Source organism: Chiloscyllium plagiosum, unplaced genomic scaffold (genome assembly GCF_037043375.1).
Source record: "Chiloscyllium plagiosum isolate Xiang-an unplaced genomic scaffold, Cpla_swu_hap1 HiC_scaffold_3, whole genome shotgun sequence".
Taxonomy (NCBI): Eukaryota; Metazoa; Chordata; class Chondrichthyes; order Orectolobiformes; family Hemiscylliidae; genus Chiloscyllium; species Chiloscyllium plagiosum.
The window spans coordinates 60761433-60785586 of NW_028270141.1; the positions used below are offsets into that span (position 1 = coordinate 60761433).

The following is a 24154-nucleotide window of genomic DNA, read 5'->3' on the forward strand; positions in this document are numbered from 1 at the left end:
TCACAATGAGACAATTCAGTCTGCCCACAGAGAATTACAGCTGCGAGGCAGGGTCCTTTCTTCTTTCTGAAACATTGGCTCACCATCAAACTTCCATCTTGGGGATGGGAGATCGAACATCCTACCTCTGCCAGTTCTTCATCTCTTTCCTTTTCATAGAATCCCTACCATGTAGAAACAGGCCATTTGGCCAAACAAGTCCACACTGACCCTCTGAAGAGTAACTCTCCCAGACCCATTACTCTATATTTCCCCTGACTAATGCATCTAACCTACATATCCCTGAACACCATGGGAAATTCAGTACATTCAATTCACCTAACCTGCATGTTTGGACTGTGGGAGAAAACCGGAACACCTGGAGGAAACCCATACAGACACAGGGACAACTTGCAAACTCCACACAGTCGCCCGAGGTTGGAATCAAACCTGGGTCCCTGGTGCTGTGAGGCGATAGTTCCAACCACTGTGCCATCACTATCAAACCAGCAGCCTGGGGAGCTGTGGTAGTTTGGCACACCGATCTCTACACTGCTGAAGCCAGGTGTCAACTGATCAGACACGTCTTCCTACTGCCCCCTTGACCATGACCTCACCTCCCATTACCAAACCATCATCCCCCAGACCATCCACAACCTCATCACCTCTAGGGATCTTCCATGCACAGCCTCCAACCTCATAATCCGAGAACCCCACACTGCCTGATTCTACCTCCTACTGAAGATTCACAAGCCTGACATAGACAATAGACAATAGGTGCAGGAGTAGGCCATTTAGCCCTTCGAGCCTGCACCGCCATTCAATATAATCATGGCTAATCATTCCTAATCAGTATCCTGTTCCTGCCTTATCTCCATAACCCTTGATTCCACTATCTTTGAGAGCTCTATCCAACACCTTCTTAAATGAATCCAGAGAGTGGGCCTCCACTGCCCCCTGTGGCAGAGCATTCCACACAGCCACCACTCTCTGGGTGAAGAAGTTTCTCCTGAGCTCTGTCCTAAACGGTCTACCCCGTATTTTTAAGCTGTGTCCTCTGGTTCGGCACTCACCCATCAGTGGAAATATGTTTCCTACTGCCAGAGTGTCCAATCCTTTCATAATCTTATACGTCTCAATCAGATCCCCTCTCAATCTTCGAAACTCAAGGGATACAAGCCCAGTCGCTTCAGTCTTACAGTGTAAGGTAATCCTGACATTCCAGGAATTGACCTCGTGAACCTACGCTGCACTCCCTCAATAGCCAGAATGTCTTTTCTCAGATTTGGAGACCAGAACTGCACACAGTACTCCAGGTGTGGTCTCACCAGGGCCCTGTACAGCTGCAGAAGCACCTCTTTGCTTCTATACTCAATTCCTCTTGTTATGAAGGCCAGCATGCTATTAGCCTTCTTCACTACCTGCTGTACCTGCATGCTTGCCTTCATTGACTGGTGTACAAGAACACCCAGATCTCTCTGTACTGCCCCTTTACATAAATTGATTCCATTGAGGTAGTAATCTGCCTTCCTGTTCTTGCTACCAAAGTGGATAACCATACATTTATCCACATTAAACTGCATCTGCCATGCATCTGCCCACTCACCTAACTTGTCCAGGTCACCCTGTAATCTCCTAACATCCTCATCACTTTTCACCCTGCCACCCAGCTTTGTATCATCAGCAAATTTGCTAATGTTATTGCTGATACCATCTTCTATATCATTAACATATATTGTAAAAAGCTGTGGTCCCAGCATGGATCCCTGCGGTACCCCACTGGTCACTGCCTGCCATTCCGAAATGGAGCCGTTTATCACTACCCTTTGTTTCCTATTAGCCAACCAACTTTCAATCCAATCTAGTACTTTGCCCCCAATACCATGCACCCTAATTTTACTCACTAACCTCCTGTGTGGGACTTTATCAAAAGCTTTCTGAAAGTCCAGGTACACTACATCTACTGGATTTCCCTCATCCAACTTCATAGTTACATCCTCAAAAAATTCAAGAAGATTAGTCAAGCATGATTTCCCCTTCATAAATCCATGCTGACTCTATCCTATCCTGTTACTACTATCCAGATGTGCAGTAATTTCATCCTTTATAATAGACTCCAGCATCTTTCCCACCACTGAGGTCAGACTAACTGGTCTATAATTACCTGCTTTCTCTCGCCCACCTTTCTTAAAAAGTGGTATAACATTTGCCACCCTCCAATCCTCAGGAACTGACCCCGAATCTATTGAACTCTGAAAAATAATCACCAACGCATCCACGATTTCCCGAGCCACCTCCTTCAGTACCCTGGGATGCAGACCATCAGGCCCCGGAGACTTATCAACCTTCAGACCTAACAGCTTCTCCAACACCAAATCCTGGCAAATATAAATTCCCTTAAGTTCAGGTCCTTCAGCCACTGTTACCTCAGGGAGATTGCTTGTGTCTTCCCAAGTGAACACAGATCTGAAGTACCCATTTAATTCCTCTGCCATTTCTTTGTTCCTAGTAATATATTCCCCTGTTTCTGTCTTCAAGGGCCCAATTTTTGTCCTAACCATTTTTTTGCCTTGCACATACCTAAAAAAGCTTTTACTATCCTCATTAATATTCTTGGCCAGTTTACCTTCGTACCTCATTTTTCCTCTGCGTATTTCCTTCTTAGTAATCCTCTGTTGCTCTTTAAAAGCTTCCCAGTCCTCAGTTTTCCCACTTATCTTAGCTATGTTATACTTTTTCTCTTTTAACTTTATATGTTTCTTTACTTCCCTCGTCAGCCACGGCTGCCCATGCCTCCTCCTCGGATCTTTCTTCCTTTTAGGAATGAACTGATCCTGCAACTTCTGCATTATACACAGAAATATCCGCCATTGTTCCTCCACGGTCATCCCTGCTAAGGTATTGCACCATTGAACTTTGGCCAGCTCCTCCCTCATAGCTCCATAATTCCCTTTATTCAACAGAAGTACTGTCACTTCCGACTGTACCCTCTCCCTCTCAAATTGCAGATTGAAGCTTATTGTATTATGGTCACTTCTTCCCAATGGCTCCTTCACTTCGAGGTCTCTGACCAATTCTGGTTCGTTACACAATACCAGATCCAGAATTGCCTTCTCCCTGGTCGGCTCCAGCACCAGCTGCTCTAAGAATCCATCTCTGAGGCACTCCACAAAGTCTCTTTCTTGTGGCCCAATACCATCCTGATTCTCCCAGTCTACCTGCATGTTAAAATCCCGCATAACAACTGTAGTGACATCTTTGCGACAGGCCAATTTCAGCTCCTGATTTAACTTACATCCGACATCCAGACTACTGTTTGGGGGCCTGTAGATGACTCCCAAGAGGGTCTTTTTACCCTTGGTATTTCGAAGCTCTATCCACACTGACTCTACATCTCCTGACTCTAGGTCCCCACGCGCAAGGGACTGAATATCATCCCTTACTAACAAGGCCACCCCACCCCCTCTGCCCGTCAGTCTGTCCTTACGATAACACGTGTATCCTTGAATATTCATTTCCCAGGCCCTGTCCACTTGAAGCCACGTCTCAGTTATCCCCACAATATCGTATCTGCCAATTTCCAAAAGAGCCTCAAGCTCATCCATCTTATGTCTAATGCTTCGTGTATTCATGTAAAGTATTTTTAATTTGTTACTGCTCTCACCCTTCCCATCAACCCTTATTTCACTCAACCTTACAGCATGATGCCTTTCCGAGTTTTCTGCCTCATTAATACAGACATCCCCAGTTGACTCTTTGTCTCAGCCTCCTCCTGTCCCACTGAACTCTGCATACCTTGACACCATTCGGTCCCCCTTAGTCCAGGAATTCCCCACCAACGTTTGAGACACCACCCATGCCCTTCATCTCCTCCAAGACTTTAGTTTCCCCAGCTCCCTACGCCTTATCTCCACCATTGACATCCAGTCCCTGTACACATCTATCAGCCATAACGAAGGCCTCCAAGCCCTCTGTTTCTTCCTTTCTCGCAATCTCAACCTGTACCCTTCCACTGACACCCTCATCCGCCTGGCTGAACTGGTCTTCACCCTCAACAACTTCTCCTTCCACCGGCACCCTCATCCGCCTGGCTGAACTGGTCTTCACCCTCAACAACTTCTCCTTCCAATCATCCCATTTCCTCAAACCAAAGGGGTAGCCATGGGCACCTGCATGGGCCCCAGCTATGACTGCCTCTTCATCTAGTATGTAGAACAGTCCATCTGCTACAGCTACACTGACACCATCTGCCACCATTTCCTCCATTACATTGATGACTGTGTTAGCGCTACCTCATTTCCCACGAGGAGGTTGAACAGTTCATCAACTTCACTAACACCTTTCACCCCAATCTCAACTTCATCTTTCCACATCGGACACCTCCCTCCCCTTCCTGGACCTCTCCATCTCCATCTCCAGTAACTGACTAACCATCTTCTACAAACTCACAGACTCCCACAGCTACCTGGACTACACCTCCTCCCACCCTGCCTCCTGTAAAAATGCCATCTCTTATTTCTAATTCCTCCGCCGCATTTATTTCTAGGGTGACCAATTCCACCATAGAAAATCCCAAATGGCCTCCTTCTTCACAGACTGCAATTTCCCCTCCCATGTGGTCGACAATGCCCTCCAGCGTATCTCCTCTATTTCCTGCAGCTTTGCCCTTGAATGCCACCCCATCCCAAAGCAACAGGGACAGAACCCTCTTATCCTCACCTTCCACCCCACCAACCTCCAGATACATCGCATCAACCTCCACCACTTCTGCCACCCACAAACAGATCCCACCACGAGAGATATATTCCCATCCCCACCCCTATCAGCATTTTGGAGAGACCATTCCCTCTGCGACTCCCTTGTCAGATCCATGCGCCCCCATCAGCCCCACCCCACTCCTGGCACTTTCCCCTGCCACTGCAAGAAGTGCAAAATATGCACCTATATCTTCCCCCTCACCTTCGTCCAAGGCCCCAAAAGATCTTTCCACATCCAACCGAAATTTCCCTGTACTTCTACAAAGGTCATCTTCTGCAACCGTTGCACCCAGTGTGGTTTCCTATACAATCGGGAAGACAGGACGCCAACTTGAGGATCGTTTCAGAGAACATTTCTGGTCCACCCACACCAACCAACCCCACCGCCCTGTGAATGAACACTTCCCTCCCCGTCCCACTCCACAAAGGACATGCAGGTCCTGGGTCACATCCATCGCCAAACCCCAACGGCCCGATGCCTGGAGGAAGAACACCCCATCTTCTGCTTTAGGACCCTGCAACCACACAGGATAAATGTTGATTTCGTGAGTGTCCTCATTTCCCCGCACCCCCATCTTATCCTAGTCCCAAGCCTCCAACTCGGCATAGCCCTCTGGACCTGTCCATCACTTCCCCCTCTGACCTATCACCTTCTCCCCTACCTCCATCCACCTGTCGCTTTGTCAGCTACCTTCCCCCCAATCCCACACCCCCTCCCATTTATCTCTCAGCCCCGGCCCACAAGCCTCCTTCCTGAAGAAGGGTTTATACTTGAAACATCAATTTTCCTACTCCTCAGATGCTGCCTGACCTGCTGTGCTTTCCCAGCAACACACTCTCAACTCTGGAAAGATAAAATCCCATACCATAACCACCCTATTGTTCTTAGAGATAACTGAAATCTCCTTACAAATTTGTTTCTCAATTTCCCTTTGAATATTAGGGGGTCTATAATACAATCCCAATAAGGTGATCATCCCTTTCTTACTTCTCAGTTCTACCCAAATAACTTCTCTGGATGTATTTCTGGGAATATCCTCCCTCAGCACAGCTGTGATGTTATCCCTTACCAAAAACACCACTCCACCTCCTCTCTTGCCTCCCTTTCTGTCCTTCCTGTAGCATTTGTATCCTGGAACATTAAGCTGCCCGTCCTGCCCATCTGTGAGCCATGTTTCTGCAATTGCTATGATATCCCAGTCCCATTTTCCTAACCATGCCCTGAATTCATCTGCCTTCCCTGTTAGGCCTCTTACATTGAAATGAATGCAGCTTAGTTTATCATTCCTACCTTGTTCTCTGCTTTGTCACTGATTGTTTGACTCACTTCTGTTCTCAATTGTACCAGTCTCAGATTGATCTCTTTCCTCACTATCTCCCTGGGTCCCAATCCCCCCACCTTACTAGTTTAAATCCTCACGAGTAGCTGTCGCAAATCTTCCTGCTAGTATATTAGTCCCTTCCAATTCAGATGCAATCCGTCCTTCTTGTTCAGGTCACTTCTACCCCAGAAGAAATTGCAATTATTCAAAAATGTGAATCCTTCTCCCATACACCAGCTCCTAGGCCCTACTCTATTCTATTCCTACCCTCACTAGTTCGCAGCACCAGGAGTAATCCAGATACTACTACTCTCATGGAACTCCTTTTTAAATTCCTGCCTAACTCTTTGTATTCTCCCTTCAGAATCTCATCCTTTTTCCTTCCTGTGTCATTGGTTCCAATGTGTACAATGACCTCTTGCTGACCCCTCCCCCCCTTGAGAACATTCTGCACCCTCTCTGAGGCATCCTTGATCCTGGCACCAGGGAGTCAACACACCATTCTGATTTTTCACTGCTGTCCACAGAAACCTCTGTCTGTGCCTTGGACTAGAGACTCCCCTAACACAATCGATCTCTTGGAACCCAATGTACCCCTCATTGCATTAGAGCCAGTCTCAATAGCAGAAACTTGGCTGTTCATGCTACATTCTCCTGAGAATCCATCACCCCTTACATTTTCCAAAAAATCATATTGTTTGAAATGGGGATAGCCACTCCTGCACTACCTGCCTACCTCTCTTACCCTTCTTGGAGTTAACACAACTATGTGACAGTATCTGTGAGTTTTCCCCCTTCCTATAGCTGCCATCCATCACATCCCCTTGCTCTTCTAAATTCCTCATTGCCTGTAACTGTCGCACCAACTGATCCATTTGAAATCTTGCATTCTCCAACATTTCTGGTATCTGATTTGCATCCTCTTTTGTGAAAACAGGACCAAAGTATATATTCAGTTGCTCAGCCATTTCTTTGTCCCCTATTATACATTCCCCTGTTTCTGTCTGTAGAGAACCTACATTTGGCTTCACAAATCTCTTTCTCTTCACATCATATAGAAACTCTTACTGTCAGGCTGCCTGTCTACTTGGATTTCAGCATCTGCAGTTTTTGTCTTTATGTCCCCTGCAATCTTACTTTCGTACTGTAGTTTCTCCTTCTTAATCAATCCCTTCATCCTTCTTTGATGAATTCTAAACTGCTCCCAATCCTCAGATCTATTATGTTCTTGGCCAATCTATGTGCTTCTTCCTTGGATCAGATACTATCTCTAATTTCCTTTATAATCCATGGATTGGCCCTCTTACCCATTTTGCTTTTGTGCTGCACAGGAATAAACAGTTGTTGCAGTTCCCCTGTGTGCTCCTTGAACGTTTGCCATTGCCTGTCTACTGTTGTCCGTTTAAGTAACTTTCCCCAACCTATTGAGGCCAAATCACTCCTCGTATCTTCATAGTTACCTTTATTAAATTCAACACTCTTGTCTCCGAATCAACTATCTGACTTTCCATCTTGATAAAAAAAATTCTATCATGTCGTGAATCACAAAGGCTGGAAACTGAGCAGGGCCATTTGAAATTTGTGTTGACTTCAGGTAAACTGTATGTTCACTGTTCCAAGGATCTTAATTGACACGGAAGTCAAAAATGTATGAGGTAAACCCAAGCACTTGTGAAATGTCGATAAGATCTGTTCAGTTTTCAAGATTTGAAGTCTTCTAAATTCCTAGTACTCTAAACATGAAGCTTTCTCGAAAATACCCTCTACTGGTCTATGTGATTGACCATCTAGTGTAAATTAGAAATAAAGACATACGTCTTTTCTAAAAGATTGCACAAGGAGAATGGGCTGTTTGGAGGCATGGGGTGGCATTGTAGGGTTATGAAATGAGGCTCACAGCATTTTACAGACCTTGAGCAAAGTCCCAGAGAACCAAAGTTTTGCTTTTTATTTATTAATGAAATGTAGTCGTCAATGGCTTGGCCAGCATTTATTGCCCATATCTAATTGCCTAAAGGGTAATCAAGTCATATTGTTGTGTCACATGTAGGCCATACCTAAGGATGGCAGAGTTCCTTCCTGCAAGGGCATGAATGAACCAGATGAGTTTTTATGACAGTCAGCAATGGTTACATGCTTGCCATTCAGCCAGATTTTTAATTCAATTTAAATTTTATCCATGATTTTATCCATGATTTGGAGATGCTAGTATTGGACTGGGGTGTACAAAGTTAAAAATCACACAACGCCAGGTTAGAGTCCAACAGGTTTAATTGGAAGCACTAGCTTTCGGAGCGTCGTTCCTTCATCAGGTGGTTGTGGAGTACACAATTGTAAGACAAAGAATTTATAGAAAAAATTTTAACTTTAGATTTTATCAGCTGTTATATAAGGATTTGAATCCCTGTTCCCCAGAACTTTATCGTGGAACCCTGGATTACTAGCGCAGTAACATTACCATTGCACCACTGCTACAAATGGTGGATGCTTTAGGAGCTGATATCAACACTCATTCCACTCTGTGGCTGCTTATAATCAGAGGGCTCAACTCTATACCACCCCTTGGACTGAAAATTGGATCTAACTTTAAACTGGGGTAGATCTGCCAAGTCAGGAAATTTAACAATTTGAGCTGCTTATGAAAATCTAACATGAAATATTTTGTGAGCCATGTCACAGATTCTTAGAAGGAAAAGATTATTATTAATAAATAATCAAATGATGATAGTGTTGCTGATGTTGCAACTTGGTTTACCTGTCACTTCTATTGACAGGCTAAAGTCAAACAAGACTTCCAGTCTGCTTAAAATTAAGGAACTTGGGTAACAAAAACAAAGAAAATCTTCCTTTGAAAATGATTTTTCCACTCTTGACAGACTACCCAAAGTGATGCTGTTTATTATTGAAATTACAGAAAGCTTGAACAATGATGTGCCATTATCACCGCTAAATAAAGTGTTCTTTCATAAATGGAACATGTTGAAGGGACAGATGACAAATCCAAATCCAAATCCAAATCTGTAATTAAAAGTGTTTTAAATTTCAGAGTGTTTTGCATTTTTTTAAGTAAGCTGCCAAGTTGTTGGTGTGTGTGTGTGTCCTGCCTCCGTTGCACATCCAGATAAGAGGGAAGGGATGAAAACGGCAGAGGAAGGTGATGCTCAATGTGGGTATTTTTGTGTTGATTGGTCATGGCTTCACAATATGTGCCTGTCTTTATCAATGTTGAATGAATACACTGTGCACCTGTTTTGTTTTTGCAATATCGTGTGGGTGTGTATCCAGATGCTGGATTCTGTTGATTTCCAAACATTCAAATTTGGATCTAAAGTTAGTATTTATCTGAATAGTCATGCCTGTTTTTTGGCTCACAAAGAAGCAAGAAATAGCTGAAAAATCATAAATTTTAAAGGGGTTCAGAATTCTAAATCATTCCACCAAATATATAAAAATATATTCCATCTTCATTATGAAGCTAAGCATTTTACTCACTGTAATGAGGTTGTCATTATAACTCGAAAATCATAGAATCATAGAAACGCTATAATGTAGAAGCATCCATTCAGCCCATTGAGTCCACACCAACTCTCCAAATAGAAGCCCACCCAGACCCATCCCTGGACCCTATCCCTGTATCCCTGCATTTCCCATGGCTAATCCACCTAGCCTGCACATCCCTGAACACTATGGGCAACTTAGCATGGCCAATCCACTTAACCTGCACATCTTTGGACTGTGGGAGGAAACCGGAGGAAAACCACGCACACATGAGGAGAATGTGCAAACTCTACACAGACATTCGCCCGAGGATGGAATTGAATGCAGATCAATGGCGCTGTGAAACATGAAATTGAGGAGGTACAGTAGCCGAGATCATACCTTGTTGATCATTACCTAATTAGTTTCTATCAATCCGTAAGAGTGATATCTTTTTATAAAACCTGACCATAATGTTTCAAAGAATTCTGCTATAAATGTTTTTATATCAGTAGGCTACTTTATTTTCAAAATGCAATTTTATTCATTTTTGATGTCAATGCTGACTGTAAAGGTAACTTAAATGCAATCCACTAAGTGTGATCACCAGAGTAGAATGGGCAAATCACTGGTGGAGAGAAGTGTTAGGTGATGCATTTTGGCAAAGGGAATGGGGAGAGACAGGTATAATTTTACAGTTCTTAAAGCTGAGCAAAGAGAAAGACATGGGAATGCATGTGCACATGTCTTTGATGTAGACAAGATATAGTGAGAAGGCAGTTAGCAAATCATGAGGGATTTTGGACTACTTAAATAAAGCACTGAGTCAAAAAGCAGGAATGTTATTTTGAACCTGTAAAGCTGTAATTAGGCCCCAACCGGCGTATTGCATATAGTCCTGGTCACCAGTTTTAGTGAAGATGCGAAAGTCCTTGAATTGGACAGACTGGATTACTCCCCAGCTTATTGGTCAGCTTATTTGCAGTAATTGTACATGACATTCTTTTAATCAACTGCAGTAGTTTTGCTTATAGTTGCTACTAAATGTTGTATTTGCAATTGTGAAGTAGGCCATCAAAGTTTGCAAGGTTCATTGTTCAACTGGTAATTCATTGTTTGAAAGGTTCTAATTGTTGCCTGGCAGTTCAATCAATGATCTGGTATTAACAATGCGCACAGATTAATTCCCATCTTGTGCAAGGAGGGAATTTTGCTACACTTAGGACTTTTGAGTCCTTCGCGTTTTAATGAAAAAATGTCATCATTATTACTCTTGATGCCTAGTCCATCAGTTTGCTGGGAAAATACAGCAGAATTGGATAAGAGGTGAGGATGGGGTTCAGTGATACAACTATGATGAAAGGACATCAAACTGAAATATTAACTCTGTCTCCATCCACAGATACTGCTTAACTTGCTGAGGATTTCTACCATTTTCTGATTGTACAAGAAAGGTTCTGAAGAACAATCAACTTTGACTCAAAACATTAACTGTTTTCTCTCCTCAGATTCTGCAAGACATGCTAAGTTTCTCTATCACTTCTGGCCTTTCTTTCAGATCTCTATCATCCACAGTACTTTGCTTTTATTTTCCCTTTATAATTTTGATTTTCAGCAATTGCATTTTTTTTTGGTTTTGAAATAAGCTATCAATTTGGGATAGTTATTGGAAGGCAGTTGTTGTTGAGGAAACTGCTCCTGAACAAGAACCTTCAGAAGAAAACAGGTAAACTTAGTTTGGGGTTGCAAAATGGATGATTATGAGATTGGGCTGTTCATTTTACTTTGTGTCTTCTTTCCTTTCTCATTGTCACCCATTTCTTTGCTGTCACTCTACTCCAAATTTACACAAAATGGCAGAAAAATGGAGGGAAGAAAGCAAGTGTATATGACAACCAATACAGTTGTGTTCATGCTTTACAAATCAGTTGAGAACTTTATTTAGCACTTAAAGTAGATTTTAAGGTACTGTTTTACAGCTTCATAAAATGTGTATATAAATATATTTTTCTGTCATATTATAATTAAATTTTTAATCACTCTTCAAAGAGCAAATTGGTAGATTATGTTGTCCTTGGTTTTTTTTTCAGAGAGGTTGTACAAGACACAGACTCCAAAAAGTCTAAGTCGAAGGGTTTTATGGCCAATTTGATTATAGCTAACAGATGCTGCCTCAGGCAACAGGCTTTCAAGTTTTTGAAAATAATTCTTGTATAATGAAGAGAGAGTAGCCAGTTCTTCCAGCTCAGCTTTTCTCTTGTTTGGTTTGATTTTTAACGGGAGAGTTGTAAAAGCTGCTGGACCCAAAAAAGCAGGACCAGGCTGGCACTCTCTCCTTGACGTTTCTCCTATAAGACTCTACATGTGATGTTTGTGCCAAGGAGTGTTCATGGGGATTGTTGCAAGTATTGGGAACAGCATCATTGAGTTGGGATAATCTGTTGGGCTTTCGGATGGATTAAGTTATTCTGTATTCTGTTCTCTTTTGTTTGTGTTCCATTCGGTAATCTTGTAAATAAACTCTATTTTGTTTAAAACGAAATGGTTTGACCAGCAGCATCTCTCCTGGAATATCCACATTAGACCTGCTTAAAACAATTAGCAAATTTCAGGTCTGGGCTACCTTCTTGAAATGCTTTGAGGGGGGGTCTGGCCTGGTTCATAACCGGATAAATATGTTCTTCATGGGTGTGTTTGTAATAGTTCTTTGAAAATTAATGACCTATAAAAGTTAATTTAATATCTCATTTATAACCTTGTAAAATTGTTCCATATTTCCTTCTCATGCAATGATTCATGAAACTTCTACATGGCTAAAAACGTAAGCAACTGTTAAAGATAGCAAAAGTCTTAAAAATGTATCAGCTACATGATCTTTGGTCTTACTACAAGTAGCAATGTAGATATTTTAACTGGTACTTTTCGTTTCATAACAATGCATTTCTTCTTTGGAGAATTATTAAAACAAACTATGACACAGCTCTACATAATGAAATATTAAGTCAGGTGACCCAAAGCTTGGTTAAAGAAGTAGGTTTTAGGGAGTGATCTGAGAAAGGAAAGTGAGATAGAGAGGCAGAGACTGTAAGAAGAAAATTCTAGATTTAGAGGGCATTTAATTGTATGTCAAACAAGTTGCCTTTTTAGATTAGATTAGATTAGATTACTTACAGTGTGGAAACAGGCCCTTCGGCCCAACAAGTCCACACCGCCCCGCCGAAGCGCAACCCACCCATACCCCTACACATCTACCCCTTACCTAACACTACGGGCAATTTAGCATGGCCAATTCACCTGACCTGCACATCTTTGGACTGTGGGAGGAAACCGGAGCACCCGGAGGAAACCCACGCAGACACGGGGAGAATGTGCAAACTCCACACAGTCAGTCGCCTGAGTCGGGAATTGAACCCGGGTCTCTGGCGCTGTGAGGCAGCAGTGCTAACCACTGTGCCACCGTGCCACCTTGATTCTGCATAAAAATGGTGAACTATTTATTGATTGTTTTCATGTCATTTATTACATAGTTTGGATTTGAGCTGGTTGCATGAAGGTTTTGGTCAGCATTTTTGCAGAGGTTTATCTTGTATTTCTGTAGTCATGGCTCTTAAAAAATGCAGACTAAGAGAAAGAATTATTGGAGGCTAATAAGAATGTATTTATATTAGGAGATTTGTACAAACATCCAGCAAACAGTTGTACATTACCCTTTATGTTTAGAATATCAGAGATTTTATATTTTTCTCTTTATATGAGTGGAAACATCCATAGCATAGAAAAAGCCTTTTGGGTTTCAATTTGGGGGTTTTGCAGAAGTTTTGGCTGAAGCCGGAAATGTAAGACAGTTACTACTGAAGAAGGGATTTGGATTAAAACTGAAAAAAAAATTCTCGGTGCAAATAGTTTCATTTCAAATTTACAGACCATTGTTGTTTGGATCATGAAGGATTTTTTGAATCTGAGAAAGTCTATGTTTAGTGGTATAAAGGCTGAAGGAAGATGTCTTCAAATTCTCAAGGGCGGGGAATCAAAGCCACAGCTAAGACAAAAACCCATTGGTGATACAATGTGGAAGGAAGTGCTTTTGGGAAGTGGTCTAAGCTCTGCAGTCCTGTCACATTCAACAATTAAACAACTCACAGGATGAGGAGGATAACCACAAATATCCCCACTCTCAATGATTGAAGAGCCCAGTACAACAGATAAGGCTGAAAGATTTGCCTCCTCCAGTGGTCCTAGCATTTCAGATACCAGTCTTCAGCCAATTGGATTCATTCTATATGATATCAAGAAACGGTTGGAGACACTGGATACTGCAAAAGCTGACAACAGTACTGAAGGCTTGTGCTCCACGATTTGCCACTCCCTGAGCCAAGCTATTACAATACTAGCATCCACCTGCCAATGTGCAAAAGTGCCCAGGTATGTCCTGTTCATAAAAAGCTGGACAATTTCCAACCCAGCCAATTACTGCCCAGTCAGTCTACTCCTAATCATTAGTGAAGTATTGAAAGGCGTCATCAGCAGTGCTATCAAGCAGGCCCTGCTCAGTGATGAAAAATGTGTTGTTGGAAAATTGCAGCAGGTCAGGCAGCATCCAAAGAGCAGGAGAATTGACGTTTCGGGCATAAGCCCTTCTTCAGGGAACTTATGCCCGAATCGGCGATTCTCTTGCTCCTTGGATGCTGCCTGACCTGCTGCACTTTCCCAGCAACACATTTTTCAGCTCTGATCTCCAGCATCTGCAGTCCTCACTTTCTCCCTGCTCAGTGATGCCCAGTTTGTGTTCCACCAGGGTCACTCAGCTCCAGATCTCATTACAGCCTTAGTTCAAACATGGACAAAAAAGTTGAATTCCAAATGTGAGGTGAGAGTGACATCAAGCTGCATTCAATTGAGTGAGGCCTAACAAAACTGGAATCAATGGCTATTAGGGGCAAACTCTCTGCTGGTTAGAATCATACCTGACATATAGGAAGATTGTCATGGTTCATGGAGTTCAGCTATCTCAGTTCCAGCACATCTCTGTGGGAGTTCCTCAAGGTAGTGTCCTCGGCCCAGCCATCTTCAGCTGCTTCATAAATGATGTTCTCTCCATCATAAAGTGAGAAGTAGAAATGTTTACTGGTGAGTGCACAATGTTCAGCATCATTTGTGATTCCTCACATACTGAAGAAGTCCATGTTCAAGTGCAACAAGATCTGGATAATATCCACGCTTGGGCTGATAAGTGGAAAATAACATTTATGCCACACAAAAATCAGGGTATGACCATCCCCATTAAGTGACAATCTGATCATTGCCCCTTGACATTCAATCCTTTATTGAATCCCCCACTGTCACCATTCTGGGGGGGTTACCATTGACCGGATACTCAACTAGACTTGCCACATAAATACAGTGGCTACTAGAGTAGGTCAGAGGCTGGAGACTGTGTGGTGAATAACTCACCTGACTGCCCAAAACCTGTGCAAGTCAGGAGTGTGATGGAATGCTCCCCACTTGCCCACTTGCACGAATGGGTGCAGCTTGAACAACACTCAAGAAATTTGACACCATCCAGAACAAAGCAACCCATTTGATTTGCGCCACATCCACAAACATCCATTCCCTCCACCACCAACACTCAATGGCAACAGTGTGTACCATATATAAGATGTACTGCAGAAATTCAACAAAGATCCTCCAACATCACTTCCCAAACCCACAATCACTTCCATCTAGAAGGACAAAGGCAGCAGATTTGTGGGAATACCACCACCTGCAAGGCGCTCACTATTCTGACTTGGTAATATGTCACCATTCCCTCAGTGTCACTAGGCTAAAATCCTAGAATTGCCTCCCTACCAGCATTATGGGCCAACTACAGCAGGTGGACTGCAGTAATTTAAGAAGGCAGCTCATCACCATTTTCTCAAATGTATCTAGGGGGGAGTAATAAGTGCTGGCCACCCAGTGAAGCCCACATCTGATGAGTGAATTATAAAAAAGAGTTGGGATTGTAGTTAACTGTTATTTTGAAATCTTTAAATTCACCTTATATTTGAACAGCTTAATTTATCTTCTTTTCTCTTGCATAATAAACTTCTGTTTTATTGTTAAAACCAAATCTGCAACACTGTGTTTCAGTGAAAGGCTACCTTATTAAAATCAAAAAAGAACAAAATGTGATTTGTCAGCCAGATTTAAGCCTGGGATCTGACGTCTCCAACAATAACATAAACTGGCATCATAATGGAAGTCACATCCAGAATTTTTAGGAAATTGATCTTTCAAGATCAATTGGTGCATAGGAAACAATTCTAACTGGTACAAATCAGCAGAATGCTCTACTTATTTACATTTCTGTGAGCCACCTGATTCTTAAATGCTATATTTAACATGAGTTCAAAGCAAATGGGTTCCAACATCACAAATCAGGGCAGGACTTAAACACATAATGGGAAGGTCCTGGGGAGTGTTGCTGAATAAAAAGACCTTGGAATAGAGCTTCATAGTTCCTTGAAAGTGAAGTTGCAGGTAGACAGGATAGTGAAGGTGGTGTTTGGAATGTTTGCCTTTATTGGTCAGTGTACTGAGTCCAGGAGTTAGAGGTCATGTGCAGCTGTACAGGACATTGGTTAGGTCACTTTTGGAAAATGTTGTGCAATTCTGGTCTCCCTGCTATAGGAAGGATGTTGTAAAACTTGCAAGGGTTCAGAAGGATATTGCCAGGGTTTGTGTTATAGGGAGAGGCTGGGGCTATTTTCCAAGGAATTTCAGAGGCTGAGGGGTGGCCATATAGAGGTTTATAAAATCATGAGGGACATGGATAGGGTAAATAGACAAGGTATTTTCCCTATCCATGGGTGGGTGAGTCCAAAGATAGCAGGCACAAGTTAGGGTGAAACAGGAAAGATTTAAAAGGGACCTAAAGGGCAACTTTTTCATGCAGAAAGTGGTGACCTATGGAACAAGCTGCCAGAGGAAGTAGTGGAGGCCAGGACAATGACAACATTTAAAAAGCATCTGGATAGGTATTTGAATAGAAAGCATTTCCATGCTGTATGACCTTATGACTTTAAATGTTGAAGGTGTTTACACAGATGTCATAACAATAACTGCAGATTATGGATGAGGCATTCTGGCCAGTTAGCACTGTGGGAGGAGGATATTATACTGGGTGAACACAGCTGGTGGAATGCTATCCTGCTGGATGAACACGGTAGGAAAACTTTGTTCAACAGATGGCAAGAACAGCCTATCCCTCTGGCTGAAATTGCTGAAGTTTGTTCTGACTTTATGAGTGATGTGGCTGTTATGGTTAAATGACTGGAAGAGTAAGCAAGGTGTGATATTTGTAGTCATGTCAATTGTGTGAAAGGGAGGTGAAGCTATTTATTTTGGATGTAGTTGTGATTGAATTCAACTGATTGATCAGTGAGTGATGGGAATTGTAATATTTGAAGATGCATTGACTAATCTTGCTCACTCTTGAGGTTGTTGAGCTTAAAGTTCTACATTCTCAGGGTTATACTCCTAGTGTTGACTTCAACAAGCTGTCTGACTCATTACCCTGTCCTCATTTGTCTGCAGTACGTTGGTCTCCTCACAATTGAAGATGTCTCTCTTTCTGTCAAATTCCTGCCAAAAAGGTCCCCAGTGCTGTGCTGGAGAATCTTAGAGGCAACAATGAGGATTGCAGATGCTGAAATCCAGAGTTTAGATTAGAGTGGTGATGGAAAAGTGCAGCAGGTCAGGCAGCATCCGAGGAGCAGGAAAATCATATGAAGGGCTTTTGCCTGAAACGTCGATTTTCCTGCTCCTCGGATGCTGCCTGACCTGCTGTGCTTTTCCAGCACCACTCTAATCTAAACTCTGGAGAACCTTAGAGCTGACTGTCTGTATTGAGCCATTCCTGTGGCCAAGTCATTTCTCCAATAAATTTCAGCTTCTGCCCAAGCTAAATTGAACCTTATCAAACTCTTCCACCACCATGAAGAGTCTCTGACCAAGATTTGAAGAAATGGTAAAAATTTAGAAAACAGGGAAATTTCACACCAAATCGATTAACAATAGTACTTCATCAGAAATAGTTCACTCGGATTGAAGAAACCATTTTAGATGACAGAAAGAAAAAGAGAGAATAAAAGCAGCATGTGGTTTGTTGAAATAAAATATTACTTTTTTTCATCTCAGCATTTTCATACTTTGCAGGTTCAAAGCTGATGATAATGTTTGATAGTTCTAATAGTCTTTCAGCAAAAAGAAAAATTGTAAATATTTTCAAAACGTTGCTGTTTCGGTACTTGAGATAGGAGGCAAGTTTTGCTTAGTAGAGTTAAGTACAACGTGTAGCTATAATGCCACATAAGATATGAAAGTTTCTTCATTGCTTGGATCATGTGTAAGTTCAATTTTAATAATGGGAGTGCATTAATATTCTTGAGATTTATTTCGTTAACTTTGGACATCAAAACAAACTATGGTTTGCTACTTTAAGGTATGAATGAGTGATATTAAGTGCAGGTTGGCGTGGATTGTACAGATTGTCTTTTGAGGAAGCAGTCTTGATATGAAGGATGATCTCTTAACAATGGAGCAATAAGTAATTCAAACCATTAAGTCTGTTTTTGCTGATGTAACAGCTCTATCCTTTTATTCTGATTTCTATGTTCTTTTTCATATCTGATCATGATCTTATTTACCAATCAAGTATGCGGCTCACTTCAAGCAACTCAGTTATTTTAATACAAGTAACTGTCTAATTTTCATTCTTTGCTGCTGTTTTACATTGGCAAAGTCTTTAAAATGTTAAGTTGACCTCATTGTGCTAATGTACAAGAATTATAAAGAGGGCCTATTGTTAATTTCTATATCAAAATTGTTCTCTATATCTAATGAAGTCTGACTGTTACATGTCTTTGCAGGAATTGAACAAAAGTGGGTATGGTCAAATCACAACTGAGATCAGTGAGGCTCAAGTGTTCTACTTTGCCGAAGATTACCACCAGCAGTACTTGGATAAGAACCCAGGCGGTTATTGTGGATTAGGTGGTACTGGGGTATCTTGCCCAATTGGTATTCAGAAGTAAGACAGGATACTGAGTTAGTGGCTAACATAGCACTAATTTGCCTTCATTGACCTGTTTCACAGACAATAGGGTAAAATTTTCATTTAATGGGACAAAATACTGGTAGGATTGCATTGATCACCTGTTGCTCACTTGCCTGAAACCTAGCCTAATATTTTATATTTGCATTTAAATTTGTGTCAAGAAATCCGAATAAGCACAAAGTTGAATCAAAAGAAATAATAATTTTCCAGTGCTTGCTCTTTTAACATGCCTTAGGTGAGAATGTTAGAAATTCTAATTATGGAGGGTGAACTTCAAAATATTTTTTCATCTATAATCATATATCATATTTACTGGTTATCTTTATTTTCATATTCACTAACTTTGGTAAAAAAATTGTTATCCCACCAAAATGGAGAATATAGTGTATTTTCAGTATTAGTGAAAATAATTGATTTAGTATATACAATATTTTTGGGACAGCCATGACCATGAAAATAAAAAGCCTGCATTTCCAAATTTGTTACAAAGAGCTGGTAGATAAAGAACCAGGATAAAAATCTCACTTTTTCCATCAGAGTCATGATACGTATCAGAGATAAAATTGACTTGTAAAAAATCGCAGAAAATTAAATAGAAATTGTTCACTCTAAGTGGAATAATTTGAAAATTATGAAAATTTGAAAACTCCTAGATAATAAAAATAATTTGAATGCCTGTCAAACTGGAAAATGATAAAGTTTTGGCCTATTTTTCATGGGGCAGAAATGATACCAGGAAAGAGGCCACAGATTTATAAAACAGTTTTGCTGGTGATGCCTGCTTACTAGTGCTACCCACAAAGCAAGAAGTACCATATATACTTGTGTAAAAGTCAATCTTATGTCAACGTTGATCCCTTATTTTTGGCAAAAAGGTCTTGTATTTTCCATATATTTCGTGTAAATGTTGACCCTACTATATCGCATTGTAAACCTCTTACATAGAAACTGCACATTCCCGTTATCCCACTTAAACGAAACCACATTCATTCATTTATACTGGTAACTCTACTTATTGTTCTTTGTTTACTATATTGTGTCTCCATTCATTCATTCATACAAAACTCTACTTACCGTACTTGGTTTATTACAGCACGTTTTGATTCATTCATTCATTCAGACCAGGTCTAAGTACATCGGTACTTATCACACTGTGTTCACTTTACATCCAAAAAGTAATATCATTAAAAAATTAATTATTTTAATTGTGCCATTATATCTGAATAAAAGTGAGATATATTAGTACATATATCTTTAATTGTTTGACAAATGTGTTAATGTTGCTGAGGTTCATTACATTCGAGAGTAAATGGGAGGGAAACGGAAGAATTTGGCAGGAACGTTCAAGATGCTTGCACATTCAGAATTTAATAAATGTTTCATTTTAAGTGTGCCAATATACTAGGCCAGATTTGCACAGTGTGATTTTGCAGGATTTCAATGAATCTTTGACATGTTAAATTTTCGTACCGATGTGTATAAATAAAATTTACTCCCAGTAATTAGATTAGATTACATTACAGTGTGGAAACAGGCCCTTCGGCCCAACAAGTCCACACCGACCCGCCGAAGCGCAACCCACCCATACCCCTACATTTACCCCTTACCTAACACTACGGGCAATTTAGCATGGCCAGTTCACCTGGCCTGCACATCTTTGGACTGTGGGAGGAAACCGGAGCACCCGGAGGAAACCCACGCAGACACGGGGAGAACGTGCAAACTCCACACAGTCAGTCGCCTGAGGCGGGAATTGAACCCGGGTCTCTGGCGCTGTGAGGCAACAGTGCTAACCACTGTGCCACCGTGCCGCCCACGGTGCTTGTTTCTCTTGCTTTTAATCGTAATTACCTTTATCCGGTAATTCATTATGTTTTTCTTCTTTACCTAGGATTAGTTGAGCAATCAAACTGACTTCTGCTAATAATACAGTATTTTGAACTGCAGCTTGAATTTCAGCCCCTCAAAACTAGGGCCAGTGTAATAGTCTACCCTATAAATTGGATTTTTAAAAATCGTTTAAAAAATTTGACTTTTACACGAGTATATAAGGTAGTAAAATAAAGGTACATAAGTCAGAGTAGCAGCGTGCTTTGAATACTACTAAATTGGATAAGTCATATTGACTGGGGACGTTTCACACTTTGATTTCAGCACCAAGTGATAACATTTTGTGTCATATCTCTAAAGTTGATACATGTAGCTGAAGTATTCTCTTTCATGTTATGGGACTCTGTTAGATTTGAAATTTATATCAGTTTGTTCAGCTTTCTTCTCCGTATTACAACAATTTCCAATCATTGTATTTTAAACACGCCAATAAACATATAAAATTGTTGCCAAACGCATTTTTTTTGGCTTTGTTTGTTAACTGTCAATCTATCCTATGTGACATCTTATGTAATATTGTTTTATATTGCTTGTGCAGAAACATTCCAAGTCATAAAATAGCTTTGCAAAGATGTTAATTTCCAATTTGTGACCTTAACCTTCATTTATGCACACGAGTAACTTCATTAATTCTGACAATTACACAAATAATTAGATCCAATTCCAAACGACACCTTGAAGCTTGAATTTTAAAAAAAATCTTTCAAATAAAAAGCAAACCACAGCCAAATTATATTTGTTTTAGATTCTTGCTTCAGTTGAGACACCATCTCAGTTACTGAAAAGGACGTCCATCAAACTCAACGACTTGCAATAAGATTTATTCATTTTTGTCATATGAACTATTTTTAAGTGTTCTAATTTTAAAATTAGCACAACTCTATGGCACTAAAATTATATTTGTGTGCTTAAAATAAACAACCCATTGCTTGAGAAAAAATAGTAAAGGCAAGACACTCTGCACTTTAAATCATCACAATAAAGTTATTAGCTCATGTGTTGTTTACATCACTTCAATTGACTTTAAAGAAATGTTGGGAGTGAGATTCAAAGGTGATGGCCCCATTGATGTTGTCCTTCAGTCTATAAACCTTTGAGTACTTACGGTACAAGTAGTTGATTTTGACTATTATCAGTGGAGTTCATGCTCTACCCATATTCACTTTAAACCTTCAATTTGAATTCAAACTAATTTATTAGATGCCAGATTTTCATGAGAAGACATGCATGAACACACCAGGATAAGCACCCTTTAGAATATAATCAGTACCAATGCAGAATGTCTACTTCTTCATGGTTGAGATTCTTGCCTCTTGTTTGACACTGATGTATGGAGGTGAAAATTGGAAAGGCTATGATTTCATCTGAAACTCAAAGGTAGGAGTCAGTGGGAGAGGAGGAAGATTATCTGTTGGGTAGCTCGAGGTGGAAGAACATTTTGAACCATGATGTTTTAACATAGACAAGGTTTTCTGTGATTACTGTGTGACAAAATTAGAAATGCAAATGTAGAGGACAAGTGTGCAATTTCACGGTAAACAGCAGAGGAATTATTCCTTTTTGTAACCAGAGAGTCAGCTACAGAGGCTCACAATAACAGACTGCAGCATTACTGAAAAAACATTACCTCCTAAATTAATTATTTGAGCAAATTTTCAATAAGTATCACTAGCCGCATAATGACACCACGAGCCAAAATAATATAGCCTTTTTCCTAAAATATTTTGCAATAATGTCTCTTGACATAAAAGTCAAAGAAAAATTTCACTGCCCACATCCATGTTAATTGCTATCCCTATACAGCAGAACTCCAAATGAATGTTTTCAATTGATACAATGAATCTGTATTTCATCAAAATGCTGCTGTTTAAGAGAATTTGCATATCAGAAGTGGATATTGAACTCATATTTTGAGTTTTTCACCTTTATTCAGCAATTATTTTAAAATACCACAAAACAGAGGAGCAGAATTATGCTATTCGGTCCATCGAGTCTGCTCCACCATTCATAGATTCATACAGTGCAGAAAAGGCCTTTCGGCCCTTTGCATCTACACTGATAAAATAAGGTCTTCTCATCCCAATTTCCTGCATGATAAGGTTAGCATTGCTGCCTTACAGTGACAGGGACCTGGGTTCGATTCCAGCCTCGGGCGACTGTCTGTCTGGAATTGCACATACTCAGGATACTCTGGTTTCTTCCCACAATCCGAAGATGTGCAAGTCAGGTGACTGGGCAAAGCTAAATTGCCCATAGTGTTCAGGAGTGTGTAGGTTAGGTGCATTAATCAGGGGAAATGTAGAGTAATAGGTTAATGGGTTTGGGTGGGATACTCTTTGGAGGGTTGGTGTGGACTTGTTGAGCCAAATGGCCTGGTTCAACATTGTAGGGAGCTCTATGACTATTTGATAGACGAAAAGATAGACTAGAGTCATACAGCATGGAAACAGATCCTACGATTGAACCAGTCCATGTTGACTATCTTCCCAAACTAAAACTTGTCCCACCTGCTTGTACTTAGCCTATATCCCTCCAAACTTTCTTTTTCATGAACTTATCTAAAGGTCTTTTAAACATTGTAACTGTACCTGCACCCACCACTTCCTCTTGATGTTCATTCCATGCAAGATGTATTCTTTGTGTAAAAACACTGCCCCTCATGCTTTTTTAAAATCTTTCTCCTCTCACTTTAAAACTATGTCCTTGTCGAATGCCTTACTGAAGTCCATATTGTAATGTTAAAATGAAAATATCTTGCAGAAAAGCTGTCAGGCATTATTATGCATAATCTGTGCTGTCTCTCTACTGGAGAATACTCAAACAAAATTAAGAAATTAATCTTATGCGTTTTCCATGGATAGTGGTGATCTTGCACAGAATATCCAAGATGTTCTTGAGAATTACTGTTTAAAGATATCAAATATTTTGGACTGTGTTAGCTCAATGCCGAACTGATTTCCAAGTCACAAACCCAAATATGCATCTGGTGAGGCCTTCCTGGTAAGGGGCTTTTCAAGAAGATGCTTCCAGAAGCACTGCCCATTTATCATCAGTGAGCAGCCTGTAGCTGCAGAAAGTCCAATCAAAATGCCCAAAATGGAAGTCACAGTCCCTCTGTGAATGTTATGTACTGTTGATGTGAATGGTGGATGACAGGGCAGCAAAGATGGAGGCAATCTACTTTAGTTGGAACTATCAATCAATTTACCATGCCCTGCAGTACCTGGTACATGTAATGTCCTGAGAATTGCCACTCCTGGCCTTTCAGAGTTTTGATCGCCCAATCTGCTCTCACTTGGGCGGCACGGTGGCACAGTGGTTAGCACTGCTGCCTCACAGCGCTAGAGACCCGGGTTCAATTCCCGCCTCAGGCGACTGACTGTGTGGACGTTCTCCCCGTGTCTGCGTGGGTTTCCTCCGGGTGCTCCGGTTTCCTCCCACAGTCCAAAGATGTGCAGCTCAGGTGAATTGGCCATGCTAAATTGCCCGTAGTGTTAGGTTAGGGGTATGGGTGGGTTGCGCTTCGGCGGGGCGGTGTGGACTTGTTGGGCCGAAGGGCCTGTTTCCACACTGTAAGTAATCTAATCTAATCTAATCTAATCACCTATGGCAGACAAACTGCAGACACAGCA

At 41.1% G+C, this 24154-nt stretch overlaps 1 protein-coding gene across 3 annotated transcripts in view; it reads left to right on the forward strand.

Moving 5' to 3' along the window:
* msraa (methionine sulfoxide reductase Aa) overlaps window positions 1-20970 on the forward strand; it is a 524419-nt gene extending 503449 nt beyond the window's left edge. For all 3 annotated transcript variants that reach the window (XM_043682286.2, XM_043682325.2, XM_043682296.2), the window contains one exon: window positions 18445-20970. In XM_043682286.2, coding sequence (XP_043538221.2) covers window positions 18445-18609 — 165 coding nt within the window. In that variant the 3' untranslated portion in view covers window positions 18610-20970. The remainder of the gene's footprint in view (window positions 1-18444) is intronic.
* Window positions 20971-24154: the final 3184 nt, after the last annotated feature.